At 42.6% G+C, this 21657-nt stretch overlaps 1 protein-coding gene across 4 annotated transcripts in view; it reads left to right on the forward strand.

Annotated features, from left to right (window-relative positions):
* LOC127001187 (tetratricopeptide repeat protein 39B-like) overlaps nt 1-21657 on the forward strand; it is a 94964-nt gene that overhangs the window by 66381 nt on the left and 6926 nt on the right. For 3 of the 4 annotated variants that reach the window (XM_050865402.1, XM_050865399.1, XM_050865400.1), the window contains 10 exons: nt 6551-6626; nt 7241-7373; nt 8927-9059; nt 9582-9681; nt 10751-10816; nt 11437-11460; nt 14589-14756; nt 18638-18819; nt 19493-19636; nt 20130-20359. In XM_050865402.1, coding sequence (XP_050721359.1) covers nt 6551-6626; nt 7241-7373; nt 8927-9059; nt 9582-9681; nt 10751-10816; nt 11437-11460; nt 14589-14756; nt 18638-18819; nt 19493-19636; nt 20130-20359 — 1256 coding nt within the window. The remainder of the gene's footprint in view (nt 1-6550; nt 6627-7240; nt 7374-8926; nt 9060-9581; nt 9682-10750; nt 10817-11436; nt 11461-14588; nt 14757-18637; nt 18820-19492; nt 19637-20129; nt 20360-21657) is intronic. The other variant, XM_050865401.1, reaches the window with a different exon arrangement.

A 21657-nucleotide genomic window follows, 5' to 3' on the forward strand; every position in this document is an offset into this window, starting at 1 on the left:
GTCTATCATCTCCAGGAACTCTGATATGCTTGCCGCTACCACTTGAAAGACCACCCGATGAACATGTTAGAAGATGAATCCCCTTTCTTCACATTATCACGTGTCATTCAAGCCTGTTTCCAATGCTCTACCTTCTCTGTCTAACTGTTGTCTCTCATCTCTTGGAAATTTAATATGCTTGTTACTACCATTTCAGAGACCAGAAACGAAACGTGTTATATGAATCCCCTTTTCTTTACATTGATACGTGTTAGTGAAGCCTGTTTCCAGTGCTCTACCTTCCCTCTGTCTAACTCTTGTCTATTACGTTTTGGGACTCTGATATCCTCGCCAACGATGACCTCAAAAACCACCACCAAAGCATGTTAGACGAACCCCCTTTCTTCACATTACTACGCGTCGATCAAGCCAAGTATCTGTTTCTTATTTTCCTTTCGCTCAGTGTTCTTGTTTTCCTTGCATCGTCACCTTGGTTTCAGTCCCCTACTAACCCATCCAACCCCCTGTATACCTCCGATAAAGGTACACACATACACACACACACACACACACACACACACACACACACACACACACACACACACACACACACAGTTACGTAAACTCATTCCCCTTCATTGATTGCTTAATATTACTTTTCCCTTCACCACCACCACCACTACTTTTATCTCCCTCCCTCCTGCAATTTCCCTTGATAGAAAAGATGAAAAGGCGATGGTTCTCCAAAAAAATCGAATGCACAAGAAAGGAGGAGGAGTAATTTGCTACGTAAAAAGTACGCTCCCTGCCATAAAAATAGACAAACAGGACGCAGAGAATTACGACTCCGTCTATGTGGAAATAACTGCGAATAATAAGAAACTAACACTTGCGACCGTATACAGGCCTCCAAAACAACAGGCAGCCGACGACACTGCCCTGTACGAAGAGCTTCACTCTTTAACACAAAGTAAACAAGCAATAATAATTGGGGACTTTAATTGCCCTAACATTGACTGGGGACAATTGACTGGAGATCAAGAGGGTAACAGGCTTATAGAAATGGTGGAGGATTCGTTCCTCACTCAAGTTGTAACTCAACCAACAAGAGAAAACAATCTGCTGGATCTGGTATTAGTAAGCGACCCCGACCTCATTCGCGACTGTGAAGTTGGTGAAAAATTAACGGTTGCGATCACCACTTAATCCGTTTCAATGTCAACATAAGTCACAAACTCGTAGACAATCCGTCAGTGATACCAGACTACAAAAAGCAAATTTCAACGTAGCCCGTGAGCTGCTTCCTCTGCGACCTGGGACCAACTTCACCTAACCGACAATACAATCGACAACGTGTGGAACAACTTCAAAGATAAGCTTTTGGGAGTAGAAAGGCTACAGTGCCGACGAAACCCAGGCGAGTAAATGGTGCCGTAGATCCACCGTGGATGACCAGAGAAATAAAAAGGGCGGTAAACTTAAAAAAAAGGAATTATAACCTAATGAAAGAGAATGACACGGCCGAAGCCCGTACTCAGTACCACAACAGCCTCAGAGCTTGTCGCACCCTTATTCGGAGTAGTAAACGCAACTACGAACAACAAAATAGCGTGTAACACCAAGACAAACTCAACATTTTTTTTCACATACATCAGATCGAAAAAGAAAGTAAAATCCAATATTGGTCCCCTGACAGACGAGACTGGAGCTGCAACTCAGGACAGTAAACAGATGGCCAGAATCCTCAACAGTAACTTCGCATCCGTATTCACAGTCGAGAACATCGAAACCATGCCCGAGAACCCTGACCCGCCGAGGGGAATCACGCCCCTGAAAATTGACTCAATATGCGACCAAGAAGTGAAAGAGTATTTGGATAAACTCGACACGAACAAGTCAACAGGACCTGACGGTTTGTCCCCGCGGTTATTAAAAGAGCTTAAACAACAAATACTTCAGCCACTCACTAACATATTCAACCAGTCTGTTCAATTGAAAAAGGTCCCGGAAGACTGGAAGATGGCGAACGTAACACCAATTTTCAAAAAGGAGACAAAAGCGTTGCATTAAACTACAGGCCCATACGATTGACATCAGTGGCAGGAAAAATACTGAAAAGATTATTAGAGACAAACTTGTTAAGTTTCTAGAAGACAATAATGTAATCTCCGACACCCAGCATGGCTTCAGAAACAAGCGCTCCTGCCTAACGAATTTATTAGACTTCTTCCAAGGTATATATAAGAACTGGGATGCCCACATCCCCAGTGATGTTATATACCTGGACTTTCAGAAAGCCTTCGACAAGGTACCGCACGAGCGACTCCTTAAGAAACTGCACTCGGCGGGCATTGGAGCCAATCTGATCGCGTGGATAAGAGATTGGCTCACCGACAGAAAACAACGAGTACTACTCAACGGACAGCCTTCCGATTGGCTTCCAGTCACTAGTGGAGTGCCTCAAGGGTCAGTGCTGGGACCCATTCTCTTCATCATATATATCAACGACCTCGAATCAGGACTGAAATCCACAATATCGAAATTTGCTGATGACACTAAGGTGGGGGGAAAGGCCCTCACAAAGACCGACTGCGAAATCATTCAGAAAGACCTCAATCACATTATCGAATGGTCGGAAAATGGCAAATGTCCTTTAATGTTGACAAATGCAAAGTCATGCACATTGGGTCCAGAAATAGTAACCACATACATCATGAATGGGAGACCTCTGCAAGCGATGCAGGAGGAAAAGGATCTTGAGTCACTATCAGCAGTGACCTGAAACACGCGAATCACTGTAAAAAGCATACAACAAAGCCAACACTATGCTCGGGTTCATAGCGAGGAACTTCGAGTGTAAAACGCCAGACGTGATGCTATCCTTGTATAATTCCATGGTAAGACCGCACCTCGAGTATGCAGTACAGTTCTGGTCTCCTAATTACAGAAAGGACATTGATTTACTGGAAAGGATTCAACGACGCGCCACGAAAATGATACCAACCTTAAGGGCTCAACCGTACGAGGAACGACTCAAGCGACTCAATCTCTTTACATTGGAGAAAAGACGCCTACGAGGAGATATGATTCAAGTCTTCAAGTATCTAAAAAATTCAATAACGTCGATTACTCCAATTTCTTTGAATTGCAAACCAACCTAAGAACTAGAAATAACGGTTTACCCATTCAGTCTAGTCGATGTAACACAGACATCGGAAGGAGTTTCTTTTCAAACCGAGTCATCCGTCACTGGAACAATCTTCCTTCAGAAGTAGTAAATGCGAATACTATCAACTCCTTCAAATATAGAATCGACCGTCACTTCGCTGCGTCGGGAGTAAACTGAATATTGAGTTGCTTTCATCTGCTCCTCAATATCGAGGCGCTTTCATCTGCTCCTCAATGTCGAGGTGCTTTCATCTGCTCCCCAGGCCCCAGGCTGTCGAGCAGATTAAATCACCAAAGCGGGCAACCTCGTAATGAGCCAATAGGCTTTCTGTTGCCTGCGTTTCCATGTTTCCATGTTACCATGTTTCCTCCTCCTCCTTCCTACCCGCGCGCCGAGTGTCCTGAGGAGCCAATCGGAGGGGCGGCAGATACTTTTGGGACGAAATTGTCTGCGAAATGATTCCTCGTCCGCGAAATCGGTTGCAGAATATATTTCCCTGCTATTGTATTATTTATCAAAGCCGTTTCTTGGTCGTTAAAATTACATATATTAACTTGCAACACTGTCCTACTAAAAATGATTCCTTTTTACGTTGTTGCCTATTGCGCCGGTAGGCATCTTCCCGGTGGGGCCTGATGGTCGGCCCAAGGCTTCTTCCAGGTGGGGCCTGATGGTCGGGCCAGCCCGTTCTGGCTCAGGCGAGTGTTTATAGTGGCGCCATCTTGCATTGGCTCATGCTGCCCCCCGGAACTCGTTCTTGATTCGCTTGGACGGCTTCCTCTAGAGTCCGGGTTGATGGGTGGTCTTCAGGACAGCATGTGGGTAGTTTTAAGCCACTCGGCAGTGACTGAAAAATCCGAGTGGTAGCGTGGGGATTCGAACCCGCGTCGTCCATCACGCGGTGAATGTGGGCCCAGTACGCTACCAGTTCGGCCACCGCCTACCTTAGAGCGAAATATGTAGTGTTGCTGGGATTGTTGCAAAATAGTTTAAGGTAGTGTGTAAAATGAGTTGTAATATGAACGTTCGCTAAAATGGTTTGACGAAATGGTTTACAAAAATAGAATGATAGCAACGATACGGGTATTTTTTTTTTTTTAATATTTGGTGTTGGCTATTAACGTAATGTACAAAAACATCCTCAGAACTGTATATTGGATCAGCACTATTTTCTTTCTTTTTTCTCTCTTCATACTTTTATCTACATTTTCTTCTCTTTCCTTTCATTCTTAAATGGCATAGGTCGTCAAACTCATTCATTGCTTGACGATATTGCTTGTAGAAATATATCCATTTTCACTGTGGCCCAGGGTAAGCATGTGGCCTTAACTATGATATTAAATTTGCTAAAACAAGAAATATCAGACTTTCTTTTTATTATTGTGGCAAAACCCTAGGACAGGACGGTACGAGAGAGAGAGAGAGAGAGAGAGAATGGATATTAAAATCTTCGACTTTACCCTTTCCTCCTCCTCCTCCTCCTCCTCTTCCTCCACCCCCTCTTTCTCCACTTACCCCTCTCCCTCCCCTCCTCCCCATCCCCTTTCCATCTCCTCTTCCTCCTCCTCCTCGTGCCACAAGAGGCCGAGTGGAAACCTTTTGTTGTTGTGTATTTTTAGGACCTCTTCATAACCTGCTGCGGCTGTTGTGCTCAAGGGTAACAAAAATAATGATGAAAAAAAAGGCTTGTTTTCCTAAGGGCTAGACCCGAACGTTTCAGTGCTTCGGTTCACCACGCGTCAACCCTCTACCCCCACACGCACTCTCCCCCCCCTCCCCCCCCAAACCTATCTTCCCATTCTCCTTTGCCCACTTACTCGTCTTTCCCCTCCTCCTCCTCCTTTACCCATTACCTCATCTTTCTCCTCCTCCTCCTTCTTTACCCATTACCTCTTCTTTATCCTCCTCCTCCTCCTCCTCCTTCTTTACCCACTGCCTCCTCTTTCTCCTCCTATTCCTCCTCCTCCTTCTTTACCCATTACCTCTTCTTTCTCCTCCTCCTCCTCCTCATCCTCCTCTGACTCCGACGTGGCGTTGTTTCTAGATCATTCACTCAGTCAATTCATGTTCGTCTGTACCATATATTTATCAGTTAGTCAGTAAATCAATCATTCAGTCAGTCAGTCAGATAATCAGTCAATCAGCTAGTCAGTCAGTCATTAAGTCAGTCAGTCAGCAAAAAAAGTCATTCAGCTAGTCAGTCAGTCATTAAGTCAGCTAGTCAGTCAGTCAGTCAGCTAGTCAGTCAGTCAGTCAGCTAGTCAGTCAGTCATTAAGTCAGCTAGTCAGTCAGTCAGTCAGCTAGTCAGTCAGTCATTAAGTCAGCTAGTCAGTCAGTCAGTCAGCTAGTCAGTCAGTCAGCTAGTCAGTCAGTCATTAAGTCAGCTAGTCAGTCAGTCAGTCAGCCAGCTAGTCAGTCAGTCAGTCAGTCAGCTAGTCAGTCAGTCAGCTAGTCAGTCAGTCAGTCACTCAGTCAATACAGGCAGTAGTTCGGGACATACGCCATTGCTGCACCATAGCATCTTTGTCACTTAGTTTCGTTCTGTAATTAATCTCAACTTTCTCTCATCTACTTTAGTTTAACAGTAACCTCCTCCTCCTCCTCTTTATCTTCCCTACTCTCGTGTTTTTTTAAGTAATCATCGTTTTTGTCACCTAATTTCGCTCTCTCACTAACCGCATCTTACACTCGCCTGCTTCCATTCTACTACAATGAACTTTTTCATCTCCCCTACTCTCGTTTTTTTAAGTAATTACCCGTTTATAGTCACCTTATTTCGTCCTCTTAAGTAACCTCATCTACTTTTTACTTCTACTTTCGTTCTGGAAGTATAATCATCTAGTTTCGTCTTCTGCTTTCTTTCTGTACATGACTAGCACATTTTAACTACTTTCGTTCTATAAGTAACCTCTTTATCCCATTCTCACGTTTTTTTTTTTTTTAAGTAACTACCTCTTCTGTCACCTCATTTCGTTCTGAGTAACCTCCTCTTTTTTTGTGCTTTTCAGTTCGTTCTTCAGGCAACATCTTTCTTTCACTTTCTTTCGTTCGTTAAATAACCACCTTTTTTTACCTCTTCTTTGTCATCTGTATTTTCGTTCTGTACACAGCCAGCACCTTCCTCTCACCTCCTGCTTTCATTCTTAAGTAACCACATTTTTCACTTTACTTTGTTCTCTAAGTGACCTCCTCTCCTTCTTACTCCTCTTTAAGTAACCACCTCTCTTTAGCCAGCACCTTTCTCTCACCTTCTACTTTCATTCTTTAAGTAACCACATTTTTCACTTTCTTTCGTTCTCTAAGTGACCTCCTTTCCTCCTCTCCTTCCTCCTCTTTAAGTAACCACGTCTCTTTTTGTCACCTTATTTCGTTCTCTTAGTAACCTCCTCCTTCTCCTTCAGGGCACACAAGAGCATGTACCACGGCCTCGGGTACGGCACCTTCATGTACCTGCAAGCCATCATGACCTTCGACCCAGTAAGTCCACAGCAAGAGTTTGGTTCGAGGGCGTTTCCGTGATGCGCTGCGGTGTTCGAAGTCTCGGCGCCTCACTTCGCCTGTTTGAAAAGCCTCTCGTAGAAGTTGATGTTTTTTCATGGACTATTTTGTGATGTTTGTGATAGTTTGACACGACTGCTGCACCTTGAACGGGAAAAAACACCCATGGAAATCCGGTTAATCTTCTCTGCGGCCTTCGGAAATGCTGAAATAAGACTGAGGAACGTGAAGCAAATCTGTAGAACCCTAAATGACACCGAACTGCCTCATCCTCTAAATACTTGCGTGTTTAGGCCGGCTCTTAAAACATGTATTTCCAAAGGCTGTAAAGGAAGTTAGTCAGGTTCTCATGAGTGTTTTCACGGTCAGGGTGCAGATACCTTGTCAAAGAATCACTAGCTTCATAAAATTACCCGTGGAAATGCCCGATGCCCTTAAAATATGGACCTTTATGAATATGAGCCTGAGAGCTTTGTGCCTCCCGCCGTCTAGATGAGTCTTGATATACTCCCCTCATGAAAGAGTTCAATACATAGGCAGGAGGAAATACAGTTGGCCTAGCAGTGAAAACTCATGTTCTGTTCTCGTTGCAGAAAGACATTGAGCTGGCCATCGAAACACTGAAGCAGAGCGTCGAGGTTTGCAACAAATTCCGCCGCAAGAACACGATAGGCGAGTCCCTGGGCAAGATGGTGAAGAAGGTGGACTACAACAGCTTCACAAAAGGTAGGCAGCTCTGTTTTACCTTTTGCTTCTTTCTCTCTTTATCATCATCATCTTCGACTTCTACTTCCCTACTGCTGCGCCTTGGATTCGTACCAGGTCCAGGAAAAAGTTGTGGGTTCGGGAAATTATGTAGGTTTTCTCATTGAATATTACAGAAAAAGGTAACGGCGGTAAACGCTTATTTGCTGTGTTAATTGCCATATAGCTATTTCACGGTGCCTTTCCCTGCAATGAAAAGTCTACAATCATCTTCTTCGACTTCCCTACTCCTGCGCCTTGGACTCATACCACTTTGTAGACTTTTCATTGCAGGGAAAGGCATCTTGAAGTAGCTATATGGCAATTAACACAGCAAAGAAGCATTTACCACTCCTACCTTTTTTTTTGTAATATTCAATAAGAAAACCTACAAATTCCTGAACCCACAACTTTCTCCTTGACCTCCACAACATCCAAACATCCAAAGTGTACGCAAACAACACTTTGGTTTCGTATAATCATGGGAGTTTACATTTTTTACATATAGTATAGAAATTAATAGTTAGGAAGGTTTGTGTTGTGAACTTTATTATATTACTGCCAGGCACGGTGAATGGGTCCAGATGCATAACAATTGTGCTTGGAGTGCCACTGTAGAAAGAAAGCTTTTGTGTACTCACGGAGGTGTAGTTGTTTTTCCATTGGGTACCTGTTAAAAAATGCTGCATCTGTGAATTCATCTGCAGCCTGAAATTTAGCAAAAAAAAAAAACAAAAAAAATATGGAGTTTGAAGGCAGCCCCCCCCTCCTTCCACCTAACATTTTTTACATGAATTTAAATATGGCGCGTGCGATATATTTCAAATTGTTTAAAACAAACAAAAAAAAACACATCGCAAGCGGAGAAAAAACGTAAGATTTTCAACTTACGCCGTAAGACTTGAAAATCACCGAAATTACGTAAGACTTACGCAAAAAACGTAAGACTTGACAGGTATGCATTTCCCACTGACGGGGCTCAGGAGGCAGTGGTCCCGCAGCCTAGCCAGCCCCATGAAACACCCCAGAAGAAGAAGAAGCATTTAAGTCAAGTCAGACAAAACAAACAGAAAAACAAACAGTCGATGAAAATGTAATAGCCTCTTCCATTTAGCGTAACCCGTTTCTGGGTCGTGATAGGAGTAAGTATGTGTAGGCCGCTGCGGGAAGCACGTGGCGCGCCTCATACTGTTCCTTGTTTAGCAGCGCCGCCGCCCTGTGCCTCATCACCGCCTCACCCTCAGCACCACAGCCCCATAGTCACTTTAAATTTACTTACAGCATTATGTCCGGTTCACGTCAGTATAACATAGGTGTATAGTCTATAAGTATGTGCGCCTTCTTGATGTCCTGCGGCGTGGCCATGCGGCGCTTAGAGACAGAGGCTATTTTTCCCATAAGAATATTTAGTCCTACTACGCGAGCTCATTTGTCGCCCATATAGTCTCTTACTAAGCGAAAACTCAGGGTAGAAATGGCACAATGATGAACACCATGTTGTAATATAATATTTACCAACACTTCCCTTATTTCAGAGGAGATCCATGCCGAGCTGTGTTATGCCGAGTGCCTGCTGCTGCGTGCCGTGCTCACCTTCATGGAGGACGAGACTCTCATAAGCTTCCTCAAGGGCGGCATGAAGATCAGGGCGTGCTACCAGTCCTACAAGTGAGCCGGGAATGATGGCACGAGGGCGGCTATATATTTGTCTATCTTTGGAGAGTTTGCAGTATATGTCCTTAATAATGCCACGTCAACCTATCAAGGCTCCTGCTTCCCCTCGTAGACAGGCCATATTCACCCTTCCTTCAACACATCCAGCCATAAATCTTCTTGTCCTTCCCTTATTTGCTCTCCTTGGTAATATCGCTACATCTTCATCTCCTGGGATATAGCAAAGCATTTTCTATCTTTTCAACACAATTCTTCTCAGTGCCAACTCAGCCTATAATTTATCCTCTCCTTTATCCCCTCATATCCAGCTCATACTCAACTTATACAGCCATAAATCTTATAGTCCTTCCCCTGTTTGATTGATTGATTGATAGTTTATTGTTGCAAGTAAACAACAAAGGAGAAGGGAGGAGCATGCCATCCCAACCCCCAGGCAGTACAGAGTGTGATTATACAACTAAGGATACCTGTTTGCTTTTCTTGGTAATATTAACGCGACTCTCCTCCGCCTTGCAGGGAGTGTTGGTACATCCTGGAGGGCCGAGACTGGAGCAAAGACGCAGACAAGATGCACTTCGAGTCTGGTGTCAGGATGGGTGTTGGGGCCTTCAACTTGGTGGGTTACAAGCAATGAGTTGATAAGTAAAGCTGCATTTCTTGATTTTCCAGTGCTATATGACTCTTAAGATCCCTTGCCCCAATAGTAATTATGTTCTGGTCTGGGTGGTTCATCAGATAAATGGGATGGGATCTTTTTTTTCTTTTTGCCTTTGAATTTATAAGAGCAATAAGTTAACCCGGTAGCTGCGGGGATCATGTTTCTTAAAGGCCCCTCTAAACGAGAAAAATGAGAAAAAAATCATCACTCATGCAAACCATTTCATAATATATATCAATGCATTTGTGATCATTTTATGCATCATCTGTTTTGGGGGTTTATTTGACGTCAAAAATTTGGCCTGTCGTTGCTACCAGGTTAATAAATACAGCAACACTTCATGATTTTCCTTTTCTCTGACCAATAAAATTAATCCAGTGGTATGTAATTATATTCTGGTCTGGGTGGTTCATCAGATAAGTGGGATGTGATTTGCTGTTTTTTATTCTTGAAGTTTGAAAAGCAATAAGAATCCACCTCATTATTTTTGTGACTATTAATATCACTCACTCCAAAAGCAATCATGTTCTAGTTTAGGTAGTTTATCAGTTAAGTGGGATGTGACTTTTTTTTCAATTTTTAGCCTTTGAAATTGGAAAAGGAATAAGAAGCTACACCTCTTTATTTTCCTGTGCTGTGACTGTTAACCCGGTAGCTGTGGGTATCATGTCTCTTAAAGGCCCCTCTAAGCGAAAAAAAGTGAGAAAAAATAATCACTCACAAACCATTTCATAACATATATCAACACATTTGCGATCAGTTTATGCATCATCTATTTTGGGGGGTTTATATCATGGCAAAAATCTGGCCCGTCGCTGGTACTCGGTAAAGTCACAAATTTGGCCCGTCGCTGCTACCGGGTTAATATCATTTCCCCCAGTAGTAATTATGTTCTACTTGTTTGGGTGCCTCATCTGTTAGGTAATTGGGATGTGATTTGCTTTCTTACCTTTGAAGTTGGAAGAGCAGTAAAGTTATTTTCTTAAAGCTGTTAGGTCACTCATATATATATTTTCTGTTATTGCAGATGATTTCACAGCTTCCACAGAAAATCCTCAAGTTGTTAGAATTTGTCGGTTTCTCCGGAAATAAGGTAAGCAGTCGACATTAATAGGATACTTTACCACTCTGAAAAAAAAAATGCCTTGACTCTCCTCATGCCAGTCAATAATTCATCTCTCTGTAACTTTCACAACTCCATCAAAAGTCCACGACAGAAACACTTAAAACTGTCTTGATTCTTATTTCCTGCATCCCTAAAGTCCTGTATAATTTCTCTTTAGACTTCCCTTAAAATACTAATACCCTATAGTGCCTCTCAAAGCTTATTCAGTAATCCCTCTCTGGTTAACTCCTTTTGCTTCCCTTTCATTCACTTTTATAGCCTGGAAATGTACATAGATAGGACGAGTTTTGATCATGAGAATATTTGTTAACCTTTTTATTAGTTTGGATTAACTTTCAGATACATAAATGATGTACATATTATTATTTTCATGTTGTGGAATATACCTAAATGTACTATCCATGAGAAGTTAACAATAGTCAGACGTAACATTGATTGTGTGTGTTGTACTGGTAGGAGTATGTTGATGTGTGTTTTGTAGAGTCTGGAAATTGAGGTTATTATGATGCGTCTACTGTACAACCTGCTCCAGTGTTAATCTTTTGGACTACATCCGTATTTTCCCTTTATACTTGTGTCTGGTTCAGTCGTGTCAGGTAAGAGACCAAAAGGTAATTGCTTTCTAACACTAATTGGCTGTTGTTCGTTTGTTTGTTTATGTTGTTTGTAGCAGTAGATGTATTATCACTCATGGTTGTATTCTTTGTTTTTTGTCGTGTCTTTTTTTTTTTCAGTGGGTTTTATTTGTATCGTTTTAGTTTTTTTGAAAGATTGTTTGTGGTGTTTCTGATGGACTTCTCATCCCTCGTGTGTAAACTTTATAATGATCACTTTTATCCAATTTCTGTGCATGGTTCACGTCTTTGGGTGTTACCGTTTCACTAAGGAAGTTGATGTGGTGTTCTTCCATTGGAGTCACTAAAGAAATTAATGTGGTTTCCTTCCATTCAATCTTTTCAGCACATAAGCTTCAATGTTCCCTGTCCCATGAAGTGAAGGAAGTCGTGTAGTCATAGAAACTACGAGTTGGTACTTAACTTTATGCAACATAGAATCTTGTTAGCTTTCAGAACTATATACGTGTATACATACAAACACATAATAATAAGGCTTAATTTCCCTCTTACCTTCCATAGTGCCTCACCATGAAAGCAATTTCCCAAGGGAGACAAAGAAAAGATTGCCAATTGAAGTGGGTCACACACATTTATTCTTTAGTCAAAACATCAAAATTCACATTCCCCTCATTTACTTTTTTTCCAAATTACACCGAGTCCCTTCACATATTCATGGTTGACAGTCTCATTCCACTGACATTCACTCACTCCTTACCATGTGCTTACAGTCCCACGCTCAACCTTGTAAACTTCCTCTATTCCATTCTGCCAAGCACTATTTTTCTTGCTTCACACAGTATACTTCCCTGCTTACTCACATATTCATTTACCATGTTATTTTCTCATAAGCCTTCCTTGTCTTCGCTGCTGCAGCTTACAGGTAGTGCATATACTACCTTTTGCACCACTCATCTCCATCCTACCCATGTAACCATACCGTCTTAAGATGCTTTCCTTAGTTCTTTGATCTGTCTGTTCTGTTGCACTGCTCCACTCTTTCACATCACCCTATCACTTTTCTGCACACCACATATTTTTCAATGGTCACTTGCACTGCTTGTGTTTCAGTTACATGTACAAAACTTTTTACTTAGAGCTCCTTACATAATCAGCCACCCCAGCAGCATTATCATCATCATCATCATAACTCACTGCAGTCATGACTTATGAGTAGAGTGGGGTGTGAATCTTAATCAAAATATGATTACAAAATAAAATAACTTTGTAAAATAATAAAATAAATCACCCTGCCATTAACACACAAAATGTACTCATGTCTGAGACTCTGACAGAAGATGTGAATAATATTTTTTTTAGACTCCGTGTTTTTTCACATCTAGTTAGTCTAATATCAAGGCAGACACTCCGGTATTGACATGTGACTTAAAGCAGCTTCAATAACTTATTTTTTGTAGCACATCGAGCAGTAGCAAAGCACTCTGAGGGATTAAAGTTTTGAGATAATGGAACTTTGGGACTCAATGTGATGGCTGGGTGATCTTCCTTAAAATGTCAACACAAGCCTCTACCTCCTCACTGAAATTCTTATATTATAGGGAACAATATTTTCTTGGGAGTGAAGACAGCTTTAACTTTGTGTTTATCATCTCTTATTAACATTGTATAATCAGATGAATTGAATTTTCTTTTTTTTTCTAAACCATTATTATTTTTTTTAGTATTTTCACCCCACAGTCTTTTTTTTTATTTGAAAGTCTAAGATTTTATTGTTGGGTTTGTTATTTTGTATAATGGTTTGAAACAGCAAGGTTTTTATTCTGCACCTCTGCACTGGAAATAATATACTGCATGAATTTATGATACAAGTTCTTAAGTATTCACAATTACTTGCATTTACTATTACAACCTTCCACTCTATCGGTGACGGGTGGTGCTGGGTTTGGCTTACTGGTTAATGTGTGCTTTTTATGTGAAAATGCACCTCATCTTGCATATTTTCACTTAACATTGATGTGTGAAAAGAAAACATCATAAAGAAGTATTAAAATATCCCAGTATAGGTTTTCATAAGGGTAGAGAAGTATTAAAATATCCCAGTATAGGTTTTCATAAGGGTACAGAAGTCTTAAAATATCCCAGTATAGGTTTTCATAAGGGTAGAGAAGTCTTAAAATATCCCAGTATAGGTTTTCATAAGGGTACAGAAGTCTTAAAATATCCCAGTATAGGTTTTCATAAGGGTAGAGAAGTATTAAAATATCCCAGTATAGGTTTTCATAAGGGTACAGAAGTCTTAAAATATCCCAGTATAGGCTTTCATAAGGGCTTCTCCGCAAGGAAACATTAACCTCTTTTTCTATAATAATGTGCCTTATTGGGTGGGTGGTAACTGTTCTTCCCTTCAATTTTGTGTGGCAGAACAGGAAGTGGTCTAGTATAAACCCCTTAAATATGATGGTCACTGAGGTTAATATTTTCATTATCTTTATTATCATTATTGCTGTGGTCATTATTATTATTGTTTGTAGTGCGTGAACCTTATCGATGTGGAGTAGGAGTGAAGAAATTGACCTCACCTCTGCCCACTCATTCTTATTCTTCTTCATTCGGATCAATGTCTAGCAGGCTTTTACATTCTATCTTGATTGTACTTACAGTTTGAATAACGAAATTTACCTCTCTTCTGGCCACTCATTCCTTTTTTGTTCATGGTAGGAGCATCTAGTGAGCTCTTTTATTCACTTTCTTTCATCAGAGCAGTGTCTATAGTCTTCCAAATATGTCGAGGCCAGTCTGACGTAGGCTCCCGTGGGTCCTCTCCTCCCCTCTGCTCTGCCACACAGTCCCAACACCTATCCCTTCCTCTCATATGTAAGCTATAGGTAACAATAAGAGGAAAAAATAGGTGTTGGGACTGTGTGGCAAAGCAGAGGGGAGAAATGGACCCGTGGGAGCCAATGCCAAAACGGACTCTACAATTTGGTTTCACTATAGTGGGCCTTTTCGTTGTCTGTGTTTTGCCCTTGAGCTGCCTCCCTTGCTCTAAAAAAAATTGCCACTCTGCCTTTGTGGGAATTAGGTCTTGTGTTGTCTAGGTAATGAAGTAGAGTAGCAGTGGATGTCAGCTTCCCCATGAGTAACTTTCCTGTGTCCCGGTGCAGTCGATGGGTCTGTCGGAGCTGGAGCGAGGGTTCCACCTGGAGGGGTCGCTGCGTCGGGTACTGTGTGCCCTGGTGCTGCTCGGCTACCACCTCATCGCCACCTACGTCCTCGGTACCTCAGAGGGTGACCTGAAGATGGCACAGACCATTCTTGATGATCACCTCAAGGTAAGAACTTGATAGTCCATTTTTTGAGTGGGTTTCATTTGCATACCATGTTAGCTGAGACTCCATTAGACAGGTGTTCATATCAGCTGTTGGAAATTTAAGATGTTGTAGTTGTGGTTGTTGGGAAGGATACGGCAGCTACATGGGGGCTTGCTCAAGGGGACTGTTGGGAGTGGAGGTGGTGAGTGAGTGAAGCAATGCACCCTCAGACATATGCTTCCCATCAGTTAGTTAGTTAGTTGTGGTTCTTAATCAACTGAAACTTTTCCTTACTGGGCAGCAAGATTTGATCCTGTAGAGGTTTGAATACCCTATACTTATACAGTTAAAAATCTAATAATCGATTGCACCCTATTTTATAATCATAGGAAGCTAATTCTATTATTTACCATTTTAAAGGTTCCTCTAGGGGGTGACCATGCCAGAATATTTAACCCTTACTCTTGTCCACACACTACAGCCTTGCTTGCTTCATGCTGCCTTCATGCATTTTCACTGAAGCTGAATTAGCCATAGTTGCTCCCATAAACAGTAACCTTATTCAGGGTTTCAAACACAGTGCAGCATTGTAGCAGTTTGTAGTTTTATTCATTGTGAAAGTACAAAGTGCATGGATGACATTTAGATGAGACTGTGACTCACAAACCATCTCAGCACCAAGCACACCACCACAACACACACACCACCACAACACACACCAGCACCACACACACACCAGCACCACACACACACCACCACAACACACACCACCACAACACACACACCACCACAACACACACACCACCACAACACACACACCAGCACCACACACACACCACCACAACACACACACCAGCACCACACACACACCAGCACAACACACACACCACCACAACACACACACCACCACCACACACACACCAGCACCACACACACACCACCACAACACACACACCAGCACGACACACACACCACCACAACACACACACCACCACAACACACACACCACCACAACACACACACACCACCACAACACACACACACCAGCACAACACACACACACACCACACACACACACCACCACACACACACACAACACACACACACCACCACCACAACACACACACACACACCACCACAACACACACACACACACACACACCACCACAACACACACACACACACCACCACAACACACACACACACACACACCACAACACACACACCACCACAACACACACCACACACACACCACACACACACCACACACCACCACAAAAACACCACCTCAACACACACACCAACACAACACACACACCACCACCAAACACACCACAACAACACACACACCACCCCAACACACACACCACCACAACACACACACCACCACAACACACACACCACAACACACCACCACAACACACACACCACACACACACCACCAAAAAACACACACACCCCCACAACACACACACACCAGCACAACACACACACCACCACAACACACACACCACCACAACACACACACCACCACAACACACACACCACCACAACACACACACACCACCACAACACACACACCACCACAACACACACACACCACCACAACACACACACCAGCACAACACACACACCACCACAACACACACACCACTACAACACACACACCACCACAACACACACACACCACAACACACACACCACCACAGCACACACACCACCACAACACACACACCACACACACACACCAGCACCACACACACCACACACACACACACACACACACACACACACACACACCACCACAACACACACACCACCACAACACACACACCAGCACAACACACACACCACCACAACACACACACCACCACAACACACACACCACCACAACACACACACACCACAACACACACACCAGAACAACACACACACCACCACAACACACACCAGCACCACACACACCACCACAACACACACACCACCACAACACACACACCAGCACAACACACACCACATCACACACACCACCACAACACACACACCACCACAACACACACACCACCACACACACACCACCACAACACACACACCAGCACCACACACACCCCACAACAACAAACACACACCACAACACACACACCACCACAACACACACACCACCCTCCCACACACACCACCACAACACACACACCAGCACCACACACACCACCACAACACACACACCACCACAACACACACACCATCACCACACACACCACCACAACACACACACCAGCACACACACACACCAGCACCACACACACCACCACACACACACCACCACAACACACACACCACCACAACACACACACCACCACAACACACACACCAGCACCACACACACACCACCACCACACACACACCAGCACAACACACACACCAGCACCACACACACCACCACAACACACACCACCACAACACACACCACCACAACACACACACCACCACAACACACACACCACCACAACACACACACACCACCACAACACACACACACACACACACACACACACCACCACAACACACACACCAGCACCACACACACACCAGCACCACACACACACCAGCACCACACACACCACCACAACACACACACCACCATAACACACACACCACCATAACACACACACCACCACAACACACACACCAGCACCACACACACACCAGCACCACACACACCACCACAACACACACACCACCACAACACACACACCACCACAACACACACACCACCACAACACACACACCACCACAACACACACACCAGCACCACACACACACCACCACAACACACACACCAGCACCACACACACACCACCACAACACACACACCAGCACAACACACACACCAGCACCACACACACCACCACAACACACACATCACCACAACACACACACCACCACAACACACACACCACCACAACACACACACCAGCACCACACACACCACCATAACACACACACCACCACAACACACACACCAGCACCACACACACCACCACAACACACACACCACCACAACACACACACCAGCACCACACACACCACCACAACACACACACCAGCACCACACACACACCACCACAACACACACACCACCACACACACACCAGCACCACACACACACCACCACAACACACACACCACCACAACACACACACCACCACAACACACACACCAGCACCACACACACACCACCACAACACACACACCACCACAACACACACACCACCACAACACACACACCACCACAACACACACACCACCACCACACACACCACCATAACACACACACCACCACAACACACACACCTCCAACACACACACCACCACAACACACACACCAGCACCACACACACACCACCACAACACACACACCACCACAACACACACACCAGCACCACACACACCACCACAACACACACACCACCACAACACACACACCAGCACAACACACACACCACCACAACACACACACCACCACAACACACACACCACCACAACACACACACCACCACAACACACACACCACCACCACACACACCACCACACTTACTCTCATGAGGAGTATAGGCAGCTTTTCATGAACTCTTACAAGGAATGGCTTAACAGAAACATATACTTAGCATGCTGTATCACTCCTGCATTAAAATATTCATCTTAAAATGTAAACAAAAATCAGAGTTATGTGTCTCCTGTAATAGTAAATGAGATAGTTGAACCATATGGTACACACCAGTAAATACCACAATATGATTATATCTAAGTAAGAATAGTAGAAGAATTGTTCTTTTCATTGAAAAACTTCAATATTCACCTTATGCAAACATTTTGTAATTATTTTCTTCTCTCCTTTGCAGCTTTACCCAAATGGTGCTTGGTTTCTATTTTTTGCTGCTCGCCTCGAGTACGTGAAGGGCAACTTTGACCTTGCCATTGAGAAGTACACCATCTCGCTCAACAGCCAGAATGAGTGGCGGCAGTTCCACCACCTGTGCTACTGGGAGCTGATGTGGTGCTGCATCATGAGCGCCCAGTTCAAGTAAGGCGCTCAGTCACCCGCCTTATGCTGGATATGCTGGAGTCATGTATCACGGCAGCCACTATTAATAAAATTCGCCTGAACTACTAATGGGTTGGGGTCGTTGAGGAGACCCCTCAAGAAAGCCTACCAGCGCTACAGGCAGCACATAAAAAAAAAAATAATAATAATAATCACGTTTCTGCCCATGGCACTGGTAGGCTTTCTTGGGGGGGGGCTTGATGGTTGGCACCAGCCCGTTATGGCACAGGCAAGTGTTTATAGTGGCGCCATTTTGCTTGGCTCATGCTGCCCCCCGGAGCTCATCTTTGATCCACTCTTTTTGAGAAAGAATCTAGAGTCCGGGGTTCCTTATACATTTCAACAATTATGAAAGTCATTATTATGGATATGAATTTGTCTTCCTTGTTTAATAGAGCTCTTCTAGATCTGCCAGTGATTGGTGTTGATAGGAGAGCTGAATTTCCTTGATTAGTTTCAATATGACGTCTGTCTTATGTAGGCTAATGCAGTTAATATCCATCTTGAAGTTATGTTTGAGTTTGGGTGACTTCCTCTTTTACAAAAATGTTTGAACAATGTAAAAATATTCTTTTGGGTGGAAATTGTGTGTTCAGGATCATCGAGAAAAAATAGTACAAATAATCATTAACAAAGTAATTTTACCTTTCAGAGATGCCGAGGAGTACGCTGACAAGCTCCTGGTGGAGAGCAAGTGGTCCAAGGCAACGTATGCCTACCAGAAGGCTTGCTGCATGTGCATGAGGATGGACGAACTCACGCCATCAGAGAAACAAGAACTGAGTGAAACCATGAGGTGAGATAAAGCAAGAACATGATACAAGTCAATGAGGAGGACTTACATCAGAATTTTTAGATGTCATATTAGGATTTATTAACTGTTTTGTAGCGTTAATTTTTTTACTTGAATTTTGGGACAGAGTTATCTAGAATTGTTGGATTTTCACAGTTTATCCGATAAATCCCAAACTTGGTTGTAAAAAGTGATACAAGAAAATCAATGCAACCAACTAACCAAGCCTTGAAAAACAGGTAAAAAGACAAATCAGCCACATTGTTGTTAGGAAAGACTAATACGACCTCTAAAAGATCAGGCATTATACACAACTGCCTGGAGTGTTGGAGACATAATCAAGTTTGCCCTTTGAAGACTCTCTCAAAGGACAGACTTCATGCGATCCTGGACTCTGTGATCTGAAAGTCAGTGTCATGAGGGGTATGTCACTTCTCATAATAATACTAATGATAAAGAAGATAATTGCATACTTCTAATACTGTTTAACTTTCAGAAGTATTCCGGGGCTCAAACAGCGCATAGCCGGCAAGAGTCTTCCAGTGGAGAAGTTTGCAGTGAAGAAGTCTGCGAGGTTCTTTGCACAAGGGGAAACTTTATGCCTGTCCGCCCTAGAGCTCATATACGCCTGGAACGGCTTCAAGATCCTGGCCAAGCGATACGAAAATGTTGAGAAGATCTTCACCATAATTGAGAGGGAAATGAGGCGGCTGGAGTCCATTAGAGGTACAAAGTGCTGTTTTGAATTTCTGTTTTTTACTTATTCTAAAAACATAAGAACAGAAATAAAAGAGGTATGAAGTGCTGTTTTGAATTTCTGTTTTTTACTTCTTCTAAAAACATAAGAACAGAAATAAAAGAGGTTCATATGAAGTGCTGTTTTGAATTTCTGTTTTTTACTTCTTCTAAAATCATAAGAACAGAAATAAAAGAGGTATGAAGTGCTGTTTTGAATTTCTGTTTTCTACTTCTTCTAAAAACATAAGAACAGAAATAAAAGAGGTATGAAGTGCTGTTTTGAATTTCTGTTTTTTACTTCTTCTAAAATCATAAGAACAGAAATAAAAGAGATATGAAGTGCTGTTTTGAATTTCTGTTTTCTACTTCTTCTAAAAACATAAGAACAGAAATAAAAGAGGTACGAAGTGCTGTTTTGAATTTCTGTTTTCTACTTCTTCTAAAAACATAAGAACAGAAATAAAAGAGGTATGAAGTGCTGTTTTGAATTTCTGTTTTTTACTTCTTCTAAAAACATAAGAACAGAAATAAAAGAGGTATGAAGTGCTGTTTTGAATTTCTGTTTTCTACTTCTTCTAAAAACATAAGAACAGAAATAAAAGAGGTATGAAGTGCTGTTTTGAATTTCTGTTTTCTACTTCTTCTAAAAACATAAGAACAGAAATAAAAGAGGTATGAAGTGCTGTTTTGAATTTCTGTTTTCTACTTCTTCTAAAAACATAAGAACAGAAATAAAAGAGGTTCATATGAAGTGCTGTTTTGAATTGCCATCTTTTACTTCTTCTAAAAACATTAAAAAAAGAAGAGGTATGAAGTGCTGTTTTAAATTACCATCTTTTATTTCTTCTTTAAAAACAAAAAAAAGAACAAAAAGAAAACTAGTCAGGTCTTTTCTGTTTATCATGTAGTTATTCAAATACGTAAATGGTAATGGGAAATAAGTGAAAAAGATATATATGCCACCTTCAGCATAACAGAATCACACCTTGACTTGTAATAAAACCCATCTCTTCTGTACAACATCAGGGTTTCCCAATAAGCTCTAATGAGGTCAGACAGTCGATGATACGCTTCCAACTATTTCTATCCACTGCCTCGGGCCCTCCAAAACCCAAATGCTGCCAAATCCTCTTCAACACATCACCTCCTTTTTGTCTAATTTAATGCTTCGGTTCTGCACATATCTATCTTCCCTAAGGACCCTAATACACCAAATATCTTCACTGTATTGGACATCCTTCTTTTCTAATGTGACGAGCACCTTTACCATACCCAGAACCCTATTC

Source organism: Eriocheir sinensis, chromosome 20, assembly GCF_024679095.1.
Source record: "Eriocheir sinensis breed Jianghai 21 chromosome 20, ASM2467909v1, whole genome shotgun sequence".
Classification (NCBI taxonomy): domain Eukaryota; kingdom Metazoa; phylum Arthropoda; class Malacostraca; order Decapoda; family Varunidae; genus Eriocheir; species Eriocheir sinensis.